This window comes from Centruroides sculpturatus, unplaced genomic scaffold (genome assembly GCF_000671375.1).
Source record: "Centruroides sculpturatus isolate CEXI.00-Female unplaced genomic scaffold, Cexi_2.0 scaffold1419, whole genome shotgun sequence".
Taxonomy (NCBI): Eukaryota; Metazoa; Arthropoda; class Arachnida; order Scorpiones; family Buthidae; genus Centruroides; species Centruroides sculpturatus.
In genome coordinates this window covers 185,791-206,500 of record NW_019385703.1, presented here as the reverse complement: position 1 = coordinate 206,500, position 20,710 = coordinate 185,791, and the positions used below count along the sequence as shown (strand labels likewise).

Below are 20,710 nucleotides of genomic sequence, written 5' to 3'. Positions count from 1 at the left end.
AAATTAGAAAATTAAGCTTCGTTTAAATACTGGCTCCCTTTCATGGTCGAATGAGTGTTGCCAGCTAAAACACGTAAAAATAATATTAAAGTAGCCAAAACATAGCCAAATATTGTAGCGCCACATCACTAGCAGACATTTGAAATTTGCTGACTAGGACGGTCGGTTAACCGAGGGGTCGGTTGATCGGGGGGCGGATAATCGAGGTTCTACTGTAGTAACTATTTTCTCCTATTTAAATCGTTAAAATTAGTTAAAACCTCAGTTTTATTAGCAAAATTCCTGACATTTCTTAAAACAATTGTGACAAACTTTACATATTAAATCTCTTATTTAAATAAGGGAGATTTTTCAAAAGATTAGAAGTTTTGTTTTATTTTTAGTAGCAAAAATGCAAAAAATAAATAACATCTACAAACGTATTTGAAACTTAAATTATCATTTTTATTATGTTTTTGATAAGTCTAAAAACAACTAGGAAAATTAAATGCCAACAAAGTACAAGTATTTTTAGGACAATATCTACATTTATATATGTAAGAATTACCTAAAAGAACTTCCACTACAGGTATACATATTGTAGGTAATTTAAATTCCATTAACACTAAATGATTTTTATTAATAAATGTATTTTTAAATTTATTTAATAATTATTAAATATTGTTTAAAAAATCAATTTATTATCTAAAAATTTGCTTTAAAAAGTTAGCTCGACTTTCCAGGCACTCGAGCAGGAAGTCAAGGGGACTATTCTGAGGTCGCCAACAAACGCATACAGAGAATTCTTTTCATTTTTCTTTTTTTAATTTTTTGGGTTCAGTGATCTCAAAATGTCCAGATTTTCAAAACATTCGCCAAAAGTATAGAAGAATTATAATAGATTTTCACATTACGTCTAGATTTTGTCTGGTTTTCTGTTCAGTTTTGGTTTCGTTTGCCCTACCAGCGAAGAATCTTGATTTATTGTGTAAAGCAAGGCCATGGATCAGAAAGAAAACGAAAAGCTTTAGATGTATATTTTAGATTTGCCGATAGATACATTGTTTTTACAGGTGTAATAAAAATCTGGTTTATATACTTTATCACTGAAATTTCGTCCACTACGTAATTGGCTTTTGTCCACGATATCGATATACAGTAATTGACAAACCGATATTACTACATAGAGTACAATCCCCTTATGACGTTACATACAGATACAGCAGTATTACCAGTATTATTACACTAAACGAGTAAACCCTTTGTAACGCATCTTTGTAAGAGAGTCAGAGCTGTCGGATAGTTTCCTTCTAAAATCGCAAATTTTTTAATCGAAATCTCCAAAACATGGCCACCACCGCCCAAAATTTAATATTGATTTTGATAATTACTACTAGGTTAATCTTGCAAAGAAAATGCCATAAAGGCGATTTTAACATCGATATTTTCTTCAATAAATAATAAAAGTAATACAGTACTTAATTGAACATTTTTTCTTAGATGTTTGTTTTTCTTCTTAATTTTCAACTCTTCAACTGTGGTATGATTAAAATATAGAGTTGCAACTTTCTGAACTCTGGCAAAAATCTTTAAATTCTCGGACTCCTAAATCGACTTTTGCAGTAGGCTATATTAAAACAGAATAAAAAATAGTAGACAGAGTTTTGATATTGTCGAACGTAAAAAGTCTCAGAATCAACTCTTTGAAATATGTCAAGCTTATTAAAAGGCCCTCTTAGTGCTCCGTTTTGAGTGAATGATTTGTTCATGAAGATATTAGCATATTGTTCTTTGCCGTCCGGCGTTCTCATTCTGGATCTGGCCAAACCTATGATGAATACGGAAAAAGACCCTCTTAGTGCCCACGGGATGGATTCAGTTAAGGGAGTGATATGCAATAATTAGACATAAAATATTTGCGGTTTTAACCTCTCAGAGAAATAGAAATAATTATATTTATAAATGGAATTGGTTTGCACATAATAAATCTACATTCAACAATTTCAAATGTTACATAGGAGCTCTTCAGAGACGCTTCTGCTTTTCTTCACAAAGCCACGAGAGGACAGACATACTTCAAAGAAGTTACCATTGCGATTCCGTCGTCTTGGTCGAACAAAAGAGAATATCTGAACGTTCTGTCGGATTACTTTTCTTCGGCTCACGTTCGCATCGACAGACCAAATCCCGAATACGGGGACGCGCCCTATACCTTACAGACGGGTGGATGTGGAGAACCCGGTCAGTACATTCACCTGACGCCGAGATTCGTGAAAAACGAGAATGGCGAAATAGAAGATGCGTACGGTCCTCCCGGTAAGAATTTTGTTGCTAAAAATACATACATTTAGTATTGAGAAATGTAAATTAAAATCGTCTCGGCACAATGGATTACGTTATCAGTTTTATTCGTTACGATAGACAACCTCTAATAGTCCTCTAATAGTACCAACGAATAACAGAAGTGAAAGAGAAGATCAATTGTATGACTTGAAGTATTCATAAATATTTAATTTTAAAAATTATATTAGCTCTATTATAAGAATTAAGAATTAATAATTAATTCAAAGCAGATAGCGATAATATTGCTTACATTTTAGCTCGTCAACTGGTCCACGAATGGGCTCATCTCCGCTACGGAGTATTTGATGAATACGGCATACCTGGAGATCCGAGGTTTCCTATGTTTTATCAAGACAGCGGAAAGGTTTCTTGATTTTTCTGACATTTTACATTTTTCTTTTTGTTTTTTGGTAAATTCTCTCTGTAAGCTGAGATGTATCTGGTTCTTAGATGTATCCTACTAGTTGCATCAAAAATATCAAAGGGTGGATTGAATCGAAAAATGGTGGACCTTGTTATATTCTCGAAGGCGGATACGTCGATAAAGACTGCATATTTATTCCAGATATGCACCATCAAGATGTCACGGCTTCTATTATGTATATGCCGTTTATCCCGACGGTATGTTAAGACCTGCTTTTATATTAAAAAAAATCCTGTGTGTTAAAACAATTTAAGGAGTCTTCAAATTCTTTCCCTCCCTCAATGCTACTAGCAATATTTTGACATTAATAATAGAAGTCTTATTAATCATATCCATAACATTAATATTTTGATTGCCAAGACCCCGGCTTCGAGTCCAAGTCAAACTATAAATTTTTATTATGTTTGATTCGAATGTGTCGGGTCCAGTGTCTCACCGGCTAATCTTTTGGCTCGATGATACCCACGATGGGCACGAAAAAGGCTTTACAAATGCCTGAAAATACAAAAAAAAAAATTTGATGATTCCTTGAATTATGATTGAGTTTGTTTATTTTTTAATTTTAAAATATTATACTGCTGACAAATATTGTTAGATGGATGGATTCTGCGATAAAACTGATGAGCGATTCCATAACGTCAGAGCTCCGACCAGGCAAAATGCATTATGCCAATACAGAAGTACGTGGAATATCGTAGCGTCGCATCCTGATTTCCAGAAGAAAAATAGGTATGTAATTAATAATTTAGCTCTACAATTTTTGTCGCATAGACGATATGTAATTTATTCAATCTGTGGAGTCATTGCATACACAATATACAATTTATTTAATATACAGGACAACCAGACAAGCGGAAGAGCTTACCGAAATCTTATTTCGAATAGTCAAACATGGAAATCTGGAAGGGGGAAGATTCGTATTGGTGTTAGATGTATCGGGAAGTATGAATGTAAGAAATTTCACAATATTTAACTTTGGGTAAATTTAAATACATTAAAATTCTTAATTTTTCTGTCAGGGCCAACCGATTCAATTGTTACATCAAGCGGCGACACGTTTCGTGGAGGACAGAATTCCGGACGGATCCTACCTGGGCATAATTCAATTTAGCACTTACACTCAAGTATTGTATCCACTTACAAAAGTAACTAACCAAACGAGATACAGCTTAAGTAAAAGTTTACCCGACAAGGACGACGGGGGAACGACCGCAATCGGCAAAGCTCTCGAGGCAGGAATAGAGGTAAGTCCAGACAAAAATCTATGAATAAATGTGAAGAATTAAACACGTATAAAAATATACCATGGCAGGTTCTTAAAAATAACACCGACGACAGTATCGAAGGAGGTGTGATTATTTTAATAACCGACGGAGAAGAAAACGTAGTGCCTTTCATTAAAGAGAAAGTTCCAAGACTGCTGAAAGAAAAAGTAATCGTAAACACGGTGGCGTTCGGCAATATGGCTTCGGATAAATTAGAAAATTTAACAAAAATAACGGGAGGAAAAGGATTTTTCTTTGGAGACCTGAACGGAACACGTCCCACTTCGGATCTGGATGCCGCGTTCTTAGAATCGGTTACCTCTCAGGCCGATATAGACTTACAACCGGTTAAGGTAAATAAAATAAAAAAGTTTATTTTAGTGTTAATGTAAGGCTTTTAAGCTTCGGAAGTGTTAAAAAGGAATTAATTCTGACTTGTCTCTTTTCAAATAGCCGTCGTCTTTAAAAAATCTTTCCCAGCAAATGCGCATTTTGACAATACAACGCAGAAACACTTTCATCTTCAAATACAGTACATTTAATACATCTTCAGTTAAATAGAATTTATTTTAAACCTTTTTCTAAAGAGGCGAGAAATTCAAATAACTTAAATTTCAATACATAAATCTTACTATTAAACTGTATTATCGGATTTAACATGTAATGTAACTGTTTCCGAGTGTACTTGAATAAAGTTCATTGTTTCTAACAGTCACTATAATTGCCGTGAACACTTACGGCGTATCAGTGTCGATTTAGCTCGAGTAGGAAGCGGCGACTAAATTAGTTTCGTTGCTGCTACCGTTTGGCGATTGCTTATGAGAATGTTATTGCAAAGAATGGGTAGAAACATTACTAAAATTCTCCCAATTAACCTCTTTTTAAAATTGTCATAATTTAGATATTAATTAGCCTAAAGAAAGTTTTAATGCAACATCCATAAACGACGGTGAAAATTTGATAGTCGTTTTGACACCGTTTTTGTAAATACGATGCTGGTCGAGAAGAGGCTAGCGATATGATAGGCAAGCAACACTATAACACGGAGGATGCTCGTGTACGCTGTCGTGTTGCTTGTGCCCATGTATGCTTTATGCACAGACAAAGGGCATAATCTAAAATGATTACAATGCATGACAGTTATCCGAGAGATTCGTATTCAAGCCTGAATTTCAGATAAATATATATTTGTTGTGATGAAACTACAATCTTTTACACGTTCTCATTTCTCTAAGCAAATTTATTGAAGACAACTTGTTTTATTTGAAGTTAGAAATTCTGTCTGCGAGAATATGTTGCTATTATATTCAAATATCAGAGGTAAAACTGAACAAGATTAGTTAAAGAAATGCGCTGTTAAAATTTTTTATAAATTTTTCCATAAAAGATTACAAAGAAAGACACTAATTCATATGTTTTCTTTTCTAGATTGTAGACGAAATGATATATTTTATGGAAAGGAACGAAACTTATCAAGAAAGAAGAATCTGGATAGACAAAGAATTAGGAAAAAATACAATATTTACTTTCTTGAGTACGGTCATCAACGGATTCGACATGCAGATATACGATCCGAACAATAAATTATACGACAAATCGAGTCCGGAATTTAGTATAGATATGAACGTGAGGAAACGAATTCAAGTTACCATTCCAAATGCACAGGTAAAAAAAATATATTGCCGTTTATTCATTTTTTAATAGATGAATATAAACAAATATGGACTTTACAGAGTGGACAGTGGACTATACGATTCCATAGAACGCAATTCCATTTGCCTATTACTATTTCCATGTCTTTGACGTCCGAACCGAAAGACATTCGCGATCAACCTATACGAGTCAGATCCTGGCTGAGCGATTTCCAATTGGAGTTTCCGGCTCACGCAAAAGTTTATGCCGAAGTTAAAAAAGGTTACAATGCGGTCGTTAATGCAAAAGTTATTGCTACGGTTGAGAGACCCATGGGAAAATCTGTCGATATTGTATTAAAAGACAGCGGCGCTGGTAACATTTCGTCGGGTTTTTTTTTTTTTTAAATTAGAAATCATTTTGTAATTTTTATATAACGATTGAAATTTACAGGTGCTGATGTTTTGCAAAACGATGGGATTTATTCGGCTTATTTTACGCATTTTAATGGAAATGGTCGTTACGCCGTAGTAGCAAACGTAGTAAACGATGGTGGAGCAAAACTGAAACGTGGATCGAGATCGTCTTCGGCTCTGCCTATCCCTAAAATTGCAAGCAAAACTGGTAAACGAAAATTACTCAAAATTTCTTTTATATTTCGACCTACATAACATTTCTAACAAGTAAGATAGGAAATTGGTAATTCATAATTCTTACAAAAACAAAATAGAAAGTAAGTCACGGAGCTAAATATCCAATGATAGAATGTATATGATAGAGAAATAGTTAACGATTATGTAGCATTTTTAATTAGTTAATATAAATATATTTATAACTTATTTACAATAACTTGATTAAAAATGCTGCAAAATCTTCAGAAGTGTGAGTAAATCTTCGAATAGTTGTACTGTACAGTACATTGACTACATCGAGAGGTAGTCTTGCAAAGAAATCTTATTTATCATGCCAACTGAACTAAAGCCTATGGAATTATTGAATTTAATGATCGGAGACAGAGAAACAAACGAAAATGGCAAGATAACATATTCTTTCTGATTCATTCGTACTGATGATCGGTTGTGAAAGTGACACGATATCACCAGTTTATGATGAAGACGTATCCCACCATAAACTGCTGATCTTTTCAAATGGAACAAAGAATATAAAGAACAAAAATGAATTAGACACAATACGTATAACACGTACAACGAGCAATATATAACAATTCAGTATTTGTATTTATGTAATGAAGAAGATAGAAGAAATGTGTAAATAAGATTATCTGTCTAAATTAATATTTTAGTTAAGAAAAATAAATGACGATTGATAATTTAGTTCTTACAGACGAAAAAAATTTTTCCTTTCATTTTGGACTTAAAATTCCGAAGAGATGTCTTTTCAACCTGGTATCGACTCTGAGATTTCTGTTAACAGAATGAAAATTAGTAAAACGAGGTCATTTTAACACAGAGTAAATAGGGAAAGGGGAACACGCTGTCAAAAAATAAACACATTTTACATTAATTTTAAGTTATTTTTATATTAAGTTGCATAATAATATATGTCAAATAACACATGAACATACGCACACACAAATGTAAAGTTCATTTTTTGTGACGAAGGTCCTGGTTCTTCTGAAATTCTTGTTCTTTTGCAATAAAGTCGCGTAGTTTCATTTCTCACTTTTTCCCCTTTCTTTAAGCAAATGTCGGTACCAAGAAATCGCATCCAAAACACCTCGTCTTACTTTTGCACTTTTTTTCAAAATCCGGATCATTCGCTACAATTTGATCAACGATTTCGGTTATCGTTACCAAATTTTTACTAAAGAAATCTGTTGAGAATTGTTTTGGGTTCTTCGTTTTCACAATCTCTATTTTCCAGTTATACACGAATTCCTTGTTTTGTCAGTTCTGAAGGTCGTTGGTAAGCTCTCACCAGAAACCTGCAATAACTCCTCAATATCCTGCTCGTCTACATCTCCTAGTCATGCTGTATCGATTAGGTTGACAATATGGTCAACCTAACGATACAGCGATAGGCTCTTCCCGTTGACAATTCTTGGATACCTTCAACTATAACTTCTTCCACACTCCGTTCACGCATTTATCAGTTAATCCTTGCCAAACGAAGTCAATATTTCGTATGGCATCCGTGATGTTATATTTTTTCCAAAATTGCACAAAACAAACATAGATCTAAGGAAAGTATAGCCCTACGACGAATTATCACCTTTTGCTGATTGGTTCGATTTTGGGAATAATCGTATTATATACGAATCAATGAAATGCAGTGATAATTTGAATCAGCGTAAACTTTGAGCGTTTTTTAGGCTTCAATCAGATCGCGTTATATCGAATCAGCGTTAATCGAGACAGTGTTAAGCGGGATCTTACTGTAGGCTATATTGTCTCCAGTGGCGTGCCGTCCATGAAAGCTGTGGAAGCACCACTTTGTATTTTCTAAAATATAAATACATATTGTGCGATTATTTTCATATTTTAACGTTCTTTGAATTAATTAAAATTAATATTTTATTATAACCGCAATATGTATCTTATTGCTATACTACATGTGTAAAACAATGATAAGATTGCTATTGTATATTCGAATATAAATTCGTATGTGCATATTCCTAGTGGAAGCGCTGTATTGTCGAATACGGGATTGCTTCCACGGCGAAAATATTTGAATGGTGTAAAGCAGCCAGATTACAGGCATTCGCGCATGCATTTTACAGAGCATCAACCTCACGCGGTTTAGCTGGTGGATGCTACACACTAAAATATCGTATAACGCTTCCAATGATTCTATCTAGGGCCGGCACAGCTTCCCTATCATCAAATCTCTCCGCACGCCACTGATTATCTCATATTGTAAAATGTTAGAATGAGAATTTTCACATGCTTGGAGTAATTTATGTTTATATGAATTTAATATATAGAAAAAGAAATCTTAAAGGTTGCTCTTTATAAAAAATTTGGTGTTTTGAAACAATAAATGTTTTGTAAGTAATTACAAAAATTTGGTTCTATCATTATGTACTATCTTCTACAGTTCTATTTCAGATAAATATTTGGTTTTATGATCACATAAAATAAAAATATGTTTACTTTTATTTTGAAGACTTATCTTAAAATTTTCAGCAAAAGAATCACTCGGAGAACCGACAAACAGCTTCCCATTAGAAGATTTCGTTTTTACTACGGAAAAGAAAGACGAAACCATCGATGCAGAACCCATTGACCATCTCCAAAGAATATCCGAAACCGGAGCATTCAGAGTTCAGAACTGGAAACGAAAATCCAAAGATAACATCCCTCCCGGAAATATCACGGATTTAATCGTCCTCGGAACTAATCCAAAAAGACACGCGCTTTTAACCTGGACTTCTCCGGGTGACAATCTCGACGAGGGAATAGGTAATTATTTCCAACTTCTGCATTCACCGGTATTCAATTTAAATCATTAACGACGAATTTAATTTATTTATAGTATCGTCGCTAGAACTTCGATCTGATTTAGATCCGGAAATACTCCTTTCGAATTTTAATGAGTCCTTCTTGTATAACAGTAGCCACGTGATCAACGGTACTCTGGAACCATTACCTCCGGGCGCACTTCAAATCGTAGTTATAAAGGTGCCGGACGAATTTTTTCCGTCGGTCAACAATACTTCAAATAAGACGGTGTATTTTGCTGTCAGAGCAATCGACAAGAATGGCAACGTTTCTCCGGGTTACAATTTGGCATTAGCCAGCTTCAACTTTAACTTTTACGGACGTAAACCGAATTCCAACAAGCCGTTTAGATGGTGGCCCGCAGTCGTCGGCATCGGCATCGCCATTTTATTGATGATTGCGCTTATGATAGGGCTCATTATTATTTTCCATCGAAAAAAGAACCACAAATTCGAGAAAGTGTATTGCGAGTAAACAAATCAAAATAACATTAATATCTGTTCAAGATTCTGTGATATATCCTAAACTGTAAATAATTCTATCACTTGAATGTTCGAACTATCGAAAACTATGTTATTACGTCTGTAATTATTTCTTAATCTCTACCATTGGTATTTGATAATTCATGTCTGCTCAACTGCCGTTTTAGAAATTAAAATTAAAGAACCAAATATTGCTAGATTTATCCAGCATAAAAAGTAATTCGGGAATGATTCTGCAATATCGATTCTTTAATATTAATCAACATATTTGTTATTTGTATTTAAAATACGAAATATTTATTCCCAATTTAAATATTTTTTAGCAAAATAACGATATCGAGTACCGAGTTAAATTCTATTTTAAGGCTTTTTTTTTCTAATATTTATTAATATCTTACAATATATAATTATATATAGAATTTAATATAATATGCTAAGTAGCCTATATTGTGCATTTAATTATTATTATTTTATGCTCTTATGCAATTCCATTACATATAAAGTTAAAAAGAATAGTATTTAAATGTAAAAAATTTTTAAATTAGATTATTGTTAATAAAATCATAGTAATTGCCTAAATAATTTATATTTTATTATTAAGAATCTTTAATTATTTTTTGTACTTCTCAAACATTCTTTCAGAACATTCAAATGACTTAAAACAGCATTATCAGTTAACATCTGATTAAACCTTTAATCACATTTATAGTTCTTTCATAACTTTATGGTATCATTTAATACAAATTAAAGAAATTTTTATTTTAATTTTCAACTCTTTCTGTCTTATGGGCACTAACGGGATCTTTTTCCAAATCCATCATGGGTTTGACTAGGATTGCAATGGGATGGGGGAAATGGAGCCTGACTTATCTGAGACAGACCGCCCACAAAAAATCCTAGGTTTAGTCTCCTAAATTTGATAGCAGTTTATCGGAGTGGCAGGCCAACGACTTAACCGCATTAGCCATTACTGTATTTTTATCTAATAGTAGCTGGCTATTAAATAAAATATGTTAATTTTAATTTTTACACTGATTAAAAAGAACTATTATTTGGTCACTCCTTTCTAATCTTCTTATAAATGAATGCCAATGATTTAATTATAAGAAAAAATACCAGGTATTTCAAAAAATAAATGTAGATAATAAGATCTAAAAATATTCTTCCACATCCAAACATCTCTTATGAAATTTTGGACATCAAAGAGAATATCAAAGCAAAATGTTAATATAAAATAGCAGCGTAATTATAAATTTAACTCAGTCTTATAGTTATGTAATATTAAACTAATAAAAATAAATAGAAAAATTAGAATTTAATTTCAGAAGTTAATGTGTCAAAATTTAATGAATAGAGGAATTAAAGTTATTTAAAATTGAAAGTTGTATCAATTTCTTGAGATAAGATTTTTTTCTGTGGTTTAAAGATAAAGAACTGTTTAATGAGGATGTAATTTAAGCTTCCTGATGCATAATACTTTCTATATCTTAAAAAATACTGTCGGAAAATGCTACTGATTTACATATTTATTTTTGAATATCAATTGTATAAACCTGCTAATATTTATTTTTGCATATTTTCCAATCCCATTACTAAAAAAACTCGAGCAAAGACTGCCACCTCTTACATTAATATTCTATAATTAATATACATGTAAACATAAAGAATCAAAATTTTTAAAATTTAAATTACAATAAATGGCTTATCTTACATTTAAATATACCATATATTTTTATAACATTATTTTTTAAAACAAAAATATACTGGTATTAATTTGGAATTTTCATTAAATATACATAAAGGATTAATATATCAAAAAATCATTGATGTAAAACTCAAAATCTGTATTTAGTTTTAATCCTCTTAAAATGTTAACTATTATATATTATTATTACTATAACTTTTCTCATTCCTATTTATTGTACTCATGCAATTATTTAATAATAAAACAAATTTGTATTCTTACTTGTTTTGATTAGGAAAACATTCAGTGATAACTATAGCTGAAAATAAAAGCATTTTTCAATAAATTTGTAATATACAAAAATTTAAGACAACTTAATTTTCAAATTTCTGAATTATAAAACTCTGATCAATTTTAATGATTTAATTTTGTTACGAAAATATTAGACCTAATATCACTTATTTTCTATTCATGTTTAGAATTACATGAAATAATGATATATCACTTTATCAATTTTTTAATATAAAAGATAGATCAAAATTTGATGGTTTTGTGGTTTAAAATTTTAGTAGAACCCTGATTATCTGAAGCAAACCAATATATGAATAGGTTACTGTTTCTTAAAACTTCTTAAAAGAAAGTTTAAATGATAACATGTATTACAAAATGATTTGTTTCTGTTACCTTTTATTGGGTTAATTTCAGTGCAAAACAAATCATTCATATTAAAAATTAACTATAATACACATTTGTATTCTTTAAAACTATTGTATATATTAGCTGTATATTAAACAATGTAAACAATGTTCTTATATACGATTAAATTCATTAGGGCATAAAAGAGGTGTAATTTTGAATCTGAAATGGATTTTTCCATACTTTTTATCCAAGTTTTCAGTTATGTGAGGTGGCATTGGACAACTTTTACCTTGGATAATCTGAGTTCTGCTGCACAGTGGTGCCTCGTACTTCAAATTTAATTCATTCCAAGAGGCTGTTCAAAGTCCAAATCAATTTTTCTCATTAGAAATAATAAAAAGCAAATTAAACTGTTCCCAGAGCCTAAACAATACTCATTTCAATAAACTTAAAATAGCAAATATAATGAAACTGTAAAAATAACAATTAAATCCCCTAATAATGAATTAGAACACGAAAACATTAAATAAAATATGTAAGTACTGTATAATAAAATGTAAATTGCAGTGGGTTGAACAGAGCTTTTGCATATTCTTGACAGCTGTAGTTACTTAACATAGATTCCTAGTTTAATTATAACAGTTGTAAAATTCAAAACATTATTACTAATATGAAATTTATTCTTTGTTTAGAATCTTATTTTAAACTTTTTAATTCCTATTTTGTTTGAATAAAATCAAGTCAAAATGTCTGAATGAAACATATATTTGGCATATTATGCTTTGCGAGTTTCATAAAGGATATAATGCTGCACAAACAATAAAACACTTCATAATGTATTTGGGGAAGATGCTCTAAATTTTGAAAATCTGAAATGAAATGTGGTTTAAAAAGTTCTGTTCAATAAATTTTGAACTGAAGGATACAAAATGCAAAGACATCTGAAAGCTGTCAAAGAAAAATTACAGGTAGCTGTTAAAGATTGACAAACAACACACTATAAATAAATAAATAAAATATATATATATATATATATATATATAAAAATGGACATGTATGTCCCTATATTTCACTTTTTCTCCAAAACTACACATCGCACGTAAATGGTGTTTGTATGTGGTAGTAGCCCCAAGCCTCCATTCGTGCATAGGGGTGGTTGCGTCTCGATAGCTATAAGGGTGCGGGAGATATGAGGCTGAAAGTGGTTGAAAGTGGCTTTCTATTTCGAATGCTTTGTTTGAATTTGTTCGAATTAAATTTGAACATAAAATTCGAATATTGGTTCGATTATAGAACGATTGTAAACGTTGAAAATAGTTCATTTGACTAAACGTAAAAATTCTCTAATTAGTCTGGAAATGGGGGACCTAATTCTTGCATTCTGTGAAAACGGGTAAGATTGGCTATAATGTAATTATCTTAATCTTCACTATTGTTACTTTTTGCCCAGCGAAGCGGGTCCTTGCAGCTAGTATATATATATAGATGAATATGTATAATGTAATATGTTTAGCATATATATATGCTAAACATCTAAACATATGTTTGCATATACAGTAGAGCATCAATTATCCAAAACAATTCAGGACTGGGGTTGTTCGGATAACTGATCATTTACAAAAAAATATATTAAACACAAAACTATACTGTATATAATTTGTATCACATCTTACAATTACATACCTTACATAATGTAATGCATTAAACTATGCCTACAGTTCAGTTTCGCAGGGAGGGGAAGAGTGCTGCAATGCCACAGCCCTAGCGGAAATTTGAATTTGTCGACTGGAACGCTTTCGGTTAACCGATGTTTCAGTTTGCTTGGTATTTGGATAATTGATGCTCTACTGTGTATATATATACACACACACACATACATGTATACATATACATATATATATGCAAACACACCAAAAGTAAAGCAAAAAAAAAGCACTAAAAATATATGAGACTAAAACACAAGAGCAAGATGACTTAGCAGTTCAAGAGATTTTGTTTATGCTTTGAGCATTTTTCATTCAATGGGCAGTTCTAACTCTGGAGCAAATTTTTATTGAATTTAGTGTTCAAAGTACTGGGTGTCACTGTATTTTGTAACAGTTGTATGCTATTTGTGATTAAGTTGCTTCTGAGAATGATTAAATCATGAAAAACAATATAGGATTGTTCCAAATCAGTTTTAATCATTTTTAAAATAACTGTAATACATCTGTTTATTAAAACACTAATACAAGCATTATATGCTTGTATGTAGTACAAGCATTATATGCTTGTATGTAGTGTGTACAATGTATGTACATTGTAATCAGATTGTAAACCTACATTATTTTGTTCTATAAACCTTCAGCACAATTATTATATCTATTTCATGGAATTTTGTATTTTGTCAATATTTTTTCATGACTATTTTAGTTGGCTCTGGAATTCACTCAGCAACTTAGAAATGAAGAATGATGTAAGCCACAACATCTAATTTAATTAGAAGCTATCTATGTCCAATACTCATATATCTTATAGATAAGAAAGGGAATCTTACATTTTATATATAAGGAAAGAATACACAAAGAATATATATTCTCAAAAATGCTACAGAAATAATAGTTATGTTGAATTAAAATAGAATATCAAAATTCAATTGAAAAATTTTTTAAATTCCAAAATAATTTGTGATAAAGAATTAAGCGATTTAAATCTTTGTTTTATTTACTGATTTTGTTATCTCAAAACTATATTCATAAATATGCCCCTTAAAATAAAACTAATTAATATGAAATCAATGTTAGTTATTTAATGTTTAAATGTATTATCAGAAACAAAGTTTTATTAATATGAATTAAGATTTCAATATACAACGATAAAAACTTTTATTGGTGTATAAACTAAATGATGACAAAATACAGCAATGACTTGCTAACAACAAATGTGAAAACACAAATACTAGTTTACATTCTTGTATGTAACTGAACAAATATCAGTTTCTTTATAACTGATAATATTAATTATCACTGGATATACACAGACCACAATCATAGAATTTCAATGATTGGTACAGCTACAATGAGAACAATACTTGATAATAAGTACTTTTATCATGAATTTCTTAATCTAGATTTATTAATGCAAATGTTAAAATTAGATAGTTCTTACAATCACAATTTTTAATATTAAAATTTTCCAGCATTATAAACAATCAGTTTAAACAACAAAATAAATATAAAAATTATTTGGCAGCCTGATTTTTATGTACATCATCATATTACAAATTTTCAGAATGCTAAACATTTTATAATATGTGTTAAATTCTTAGTTTTATGTAAATTTTGTAATTTTTTTAGGTTGCTAATATTTTGAAAATATTAAATTTAATTTATAATTACAATGAACAAAAGTCAAAAGATAGATACAATATACACATTGCTGGTACTTGTTAAATGGTTGTCTTTTGTATTACTGCTGTGCTGATACCTGAAAATAATACAATAATAATAATTTTATTATTATAATATTATTTAATATATAATTAACAATATAATTTTAAAAAGTAAATTTTATATTAGAAGTCTTATAAAACCATGGTAGAGTCAAAAATAATAAAAGTCATATTAAAAGTTTGGTTTATGCTAATAGTACAAATATAGAAGACAACTTCCAAAGTAAGCTTCTTCTGCAGATTTTCACTTCTGCTAATGTCAATACTGTTTGTCAAAACAATTCTAGAAGCCGTTTTTGTGATGTCTTTAAGGACTAATCACTAAAGCTTACATTGGTTGTTCTTGGTCAGCAAACCATGGACATTGTTTTCCCAATCTCCCTATCATTGAACTGCCATCTTGTAATTCCCTAAAATGAAACACAGTTGAAGGGTTGCAGATTCCAATAAGCAGTAAAGTGAAAAGTTACTTAAAAATAATTTAATGTAAAAATGTATGTTATATAATAAAACTTATACCAAAAGTTTGATTTATTTTTGACTCTACAATATTTATATTATTTGTACTTGTCCTCCAAATTTATAATAATTTATTTTTCTTTAAAAAATAATTACTGTTTGTGATTAACAATAAACTTAAAATTAAAAGTCAATTTAGTTCAATGTTATATTTATTATATCAAATGACTTTCTTATTAACTTTACTAAAATTTTACATTCACATTTACTTAGAATAATTTTTATATATTTCATATTAGAGTATTATCAAAATAAAAATGTTTACTTTTACTAAAAAATAAAATAATAATTAAATATAAATCAGTAATTATATCTTTATTGATATGAGTCTCAAAACTCTTTATAAAGGGACACAAACACAGATTTAACAAATACAGTAGAGCATCGATTATCCAAATCAATTGGAGACTGCGGTTGTTTGGAAAATTGATTTTTCCGATAACTGATTATGTACGAAAAAATATATTAACCTATCCCATGTTGAAATTCATTCATATTCTGGCACGTCCTTAAGTACCCTTTCATGGTCACGCCAATGCTGCCAGCTAAAACACACACACCAGCAAAAATAATATTGGAGTAGCCCAAAACATAGCCAAATATTGCAGCACCACAGCACTAGTGAAAATTTAAATTTGCCAACTGGAAAGCTTTCGGTTGATCAATATTTGGATAATTGATGCTCTACTGTAAATAACAATTAAGGTTAACTTCCTTATAACAAATTACATTTACAGTCAATCATTTACATAATAAAGCTAAAACAACACATTCTTAGTCTTTAACTTTCTTATAATTCAGTCTTAACAAAAAATAACCAATAATAGAAACATGTCTATAGTTTCCAATATACAAATCCCAATTCTTTAAACTTACAACAATTACTTAAGTATTGTTCATTGAAATAAAATAATACTTTATATTTAACACTTAATTCAAATATAATATAGGCTGAACAGAAATATCAATTGTTCATATAATTTTAAAAATTTCCAAATTTTATATTTTGATATTATTACTAATTTTATATTTGCAATTTTAATATAATCAATGTCAAAATCCTGGCCTCTAACAAAGATTCTTTAAAGCTCAATGTAATTTCTTTGGTTATGTATGCAATCTCCAGCAGTGTTAAAAATATAATGCTTTTCTACAGGAAAATCATTTTCAAAAATGGAAGTAGATAGAATCAAACAGTTTTTTGCATTATAATCTTATTTAATTCATTTATTAATGTACAGTTTGAAATTTTGAAAATCAAATTCATTCATTTTCTACAAATTTTCTATGATTTTAAAATTTCATATAAAATTAACAAATTCTTTTTCAAAATTCTGAATCATTTAAATAGGATTCTAATGCAAAAAAACTGTTTGGTCTTATCTATATCCATTTTCAAGAATTTTTCCATAGAAAAAGTATTACATTTTTAATTAATGCCACTTGCTGGAATCCATTTGGATCACATGCTAACCAAAGAGCTTACAATCAGCCTTAATACCACTTAGTCTTATATACAATGAAAACTACTGTTTAACAGCTTTTCCAAATATCTTTCCACAAAAAAAAAAAAGTCTTTAATTAACAAATATCTTCCATTAAAAGTCAATCCAAACTATAAAGTCTCAGTTGTACAATCAAGCACTTCATGGAAAAACTTAGCTGAGACAATAAATATGATTGACTAGACCAAGGAAACCACACGTCATAAACAATTCCTGGTTTGAAAGTTGATCACAATACTTTTAAAGAATATCTGAAGAAGACAACTTTTCAGATATTCTTTAAAAGTACTGATGCCTACTATCGTTCATATAATATTTCAATATTATATGAACGATATCCCAACAAAGTTCCCTATCCCAAAAAAGAAGTTTTTTACACTCATTACCTAATTTGAAGGATTCTTCCTTGGCATCATTTGATTGATTAAATTAAATTTGATATAGATTAATTTCCTTAAGTCATCTAGTGATCCCAATAATTGGCCCCCAAAACCTTGAAATTCCATTTACCAAACATATTGCCATGAGCAAACAGCCTAGTTCCAGCCCAATGTAGAATCCATGAATTGATCTATTTTTAAAAAGCCTCCTTAAGTACTGTAGTTGGATTCCCTAAATTCCCTTGAAAAAATTTATTCCCTAAACTGGGAACAGATAAGATATACTGAAAAGTATCAAAAATCAAAACAAGAGAGCAGATACCAAAAGACTTACTAAGACACCTTATCTTGCAGCCGAAGTTTATTACTTCAAACGTTTTCAGTCATGTTAAATGACCTTTCTGAAGACAAAGAAATAAGAGAAAGCTTTTATACTTCCGTTGCAAAGTTAAAAATGATGTCATAAATTGCAACGGATTATAGGCTAATTCAAAAATATTCAAAAAGCTTGTTTGTTTGTACTAAGCGTTCAATTTATACAGTTTTTTATCTTTTATTTTGCTTTCTCTTATTTCTTTGTCTTGAGAAAGGTCATTTAACATGGCCGAAAACGCTTGAAGTAATAAACTTTGGCTGCAAGATAAGTGTCTTAGTAAGTCTTTTGGTATTAATACTATGCAGTCTCGAACGAATTACAAGAGAGCAGATCTTAGTCAAAAATCAAAACAAAGAGATTTTATTAAAAATATCAAAATATCTTTTATTTTCAGATGAAAATAAGGATATTTTGTTTTGACTTTTGTTTGACATTTGAGTAATATCTCCTATCTTTGCTAATCAGGAACTTCACCAGTATAACAAGTCCTATTAACAAACAAGGTCCAAGTAGACAATATATATATATACAGAATGAAAATAATATTTATAATGTCAGATATTTACAATGTTTTTATTTATTCCTTTCTGAAATAAATACAACTTATTAATAATCACAATTCAAGAGTAATAAATTGTAAAAAGAAACATTAATGCTTCTGACTCATAGGAAGTAAATGATTTTGTTGGTTGTCATAAATACTTCTAGTTTTACCAAGCACATTCACATTAGTACATTCACTAAATATGCTGTTTTATGGGACTGTCAAAAACAATGAATCTCAAGGCCAGATTTAACTTTTTACTTTTCATCACATAATGATAATTTTTTTAAAATAAAAGCATATAATTTTTATTATTGAATAGAAAGTACCGCCCTTCACATTCTAAGACTTAGTTTCTAAGCCTTCTGTTTCAGGCAGTTTCAAATAAATCAGTTTGATATTTGGCTGAATATTCAATAGTAAGAAAGAGAAGAATATTTGATATTTGACCAAAAATACCTAATAGTAAATCTTATTAACTGGTGAATTGAATAAATGATAACAGTTCAACCCTCTTCCACAGAAATACTTTACTTTATCAAATGTTTTTGACTGTCTAATAGCCAAAAATGTTCAATAAAATATTTCTGCTGAAAGAAGCTTGAACCATTATCAAAAACACTTATTTAGTCCATTCCTAGTAATTATCATAATAAACTAGTTATATTTAAACTAAAGTCTGAGTGTAGTCACTCTCTATTGGAACTTATGTGACATTCAATCTGCAAATTAAGGCATGCCAATTAAAAACATAGATTCGGGTTTGCATAGGCCATCTGCTCAGGCCAAATGTGCTGATACATGTTTGCGAAACTGCATAACTTGCTGCAAAACAAATTTTACATCAAATATTTATATACAGTATAAAGTCACTATTTAACATATATTGATGTTTATTTTCATTTTGATTTAATATAAATACATGGAGTTGAATATAATCTATTGTTTCAAATATCAATCAAATTTCAGTATTGCACATATAGCACATTGCATATGAACACATAGGTAGCACTTCTAGAAATGCTCTTAAAAAAACTGTAAAGTAAAACAGAAATTATTTTGCAACAACGTTTCAGAATCACCTGTAATTTTATTTTGTCATGAAGTGCCTATACTCAAATAACAAAATCTGGTTTAAAAAATTTAAATAGAAAAATCATTTTTTAATACTTGAAGACAAGTTCGCCCAAGTAGGGATCACCATTTTTTATTTTTTGCGTTCTAGACAATACATTTCTGGCGACTGACCTTCCTTTCTAGGCTACTAGCTGCCAAAAAGTTTTAAAGTTTAAAAATTTAGAAAAATCATATTTAATCAAATAAGTTTGCTATGAAATTTGATTTCAGTTTATAAAGAACTTGGACATTAATTCCCAACATGATTTAAAAAAAAAAACAAAGAATGTACAGGAAAACCTCATTTAATGCTATTAATGAATCCAGCAATTAATGGACATTAAGTGAAAATGTGCTAACCAAATATAATAAACCAAAAATATAAAACCAAATATAATAATAAACCAAATATAATAAAATTTGTAATTTGATTAATACAATTATTCCATCAGTATATATGTAGCCTTTACAGTGATACCTCAAACTTTGAACAACTCTATTTTGAATGCTAACTTTGAGCAAAATCAACCTGAAATTTGAATAATGCTACTATGTTCAAATTGTGCAAGCAGTAAAAAAATGTACTTCTTAAATGCTGTCTGTTGAGTACTCATCAAGTCATCTTTCAGTCACACTGCAAAAGAATCTTGTGTTATACTACTGTATTTTCAATGCTTTTTTCACTTTATTTTTGGTAAGTTTGGTTATATATATAAACCATACTATTTCCAAGAAGTGTTTGAAAGCAATGAAGCCTAAGAAAAAATCTACGACTAAGGTGAAAAAGGAACTTATCACAAAACATGAAAGTTGTACATGTGTAGCAGATCTAGTAGCCATGTTTAAGATCTTGAAGTTAATGTGTGCACCATTCATAAGAACAAGGAAGCAATAAAAGCAGCTGATATGGCTGAAGTATGACAGTGTTGAC

General features: G+C 30.1%; 1 protein-coding gene across 1 annotated transcript; it reads left to right on the top strand.

Annotated features, from left to right (window-relative positions):
* Positions 1 to 1,918: 1,918 nt before the first annotated feature.
* Positions 1,919 to 9,617, top strand: LOC111641351 (calcium-activated chloride channel regulator 1-like). The gene is made up of 12 exons (XM_023387486.1): positions 1,919 to 2,295; positions 2,580 to 2,686; positions 2,773 to 2,943; positions 3,342 to 3,475; positions 3,585 to 3,696; positions 3,766 to 3,990; positions 4,059 to 4,364; positions 5,440 to 5,676; positions 5,745 to 6,018; positions 6,097 to 6,267; positions 8,790 to 9,065; positions 9,139 to 9,617. The coding sequence occupies exons 2-12, from the start codon at positions 2,663 to 2,665 to the stop codon at positions 9,576 to 9,578; spliced, it is 2,370 nt and encodes a 789-aa protein (XP_023243254.1). The 5' UTR covers positions 1,919 to 2,295; positions 2,580 to 2,662; the 3' UTR covers positions 9,579 to 9,617.
* Positions 9,618 to 20,710: the final 11,093 nt, after the last annotated feature.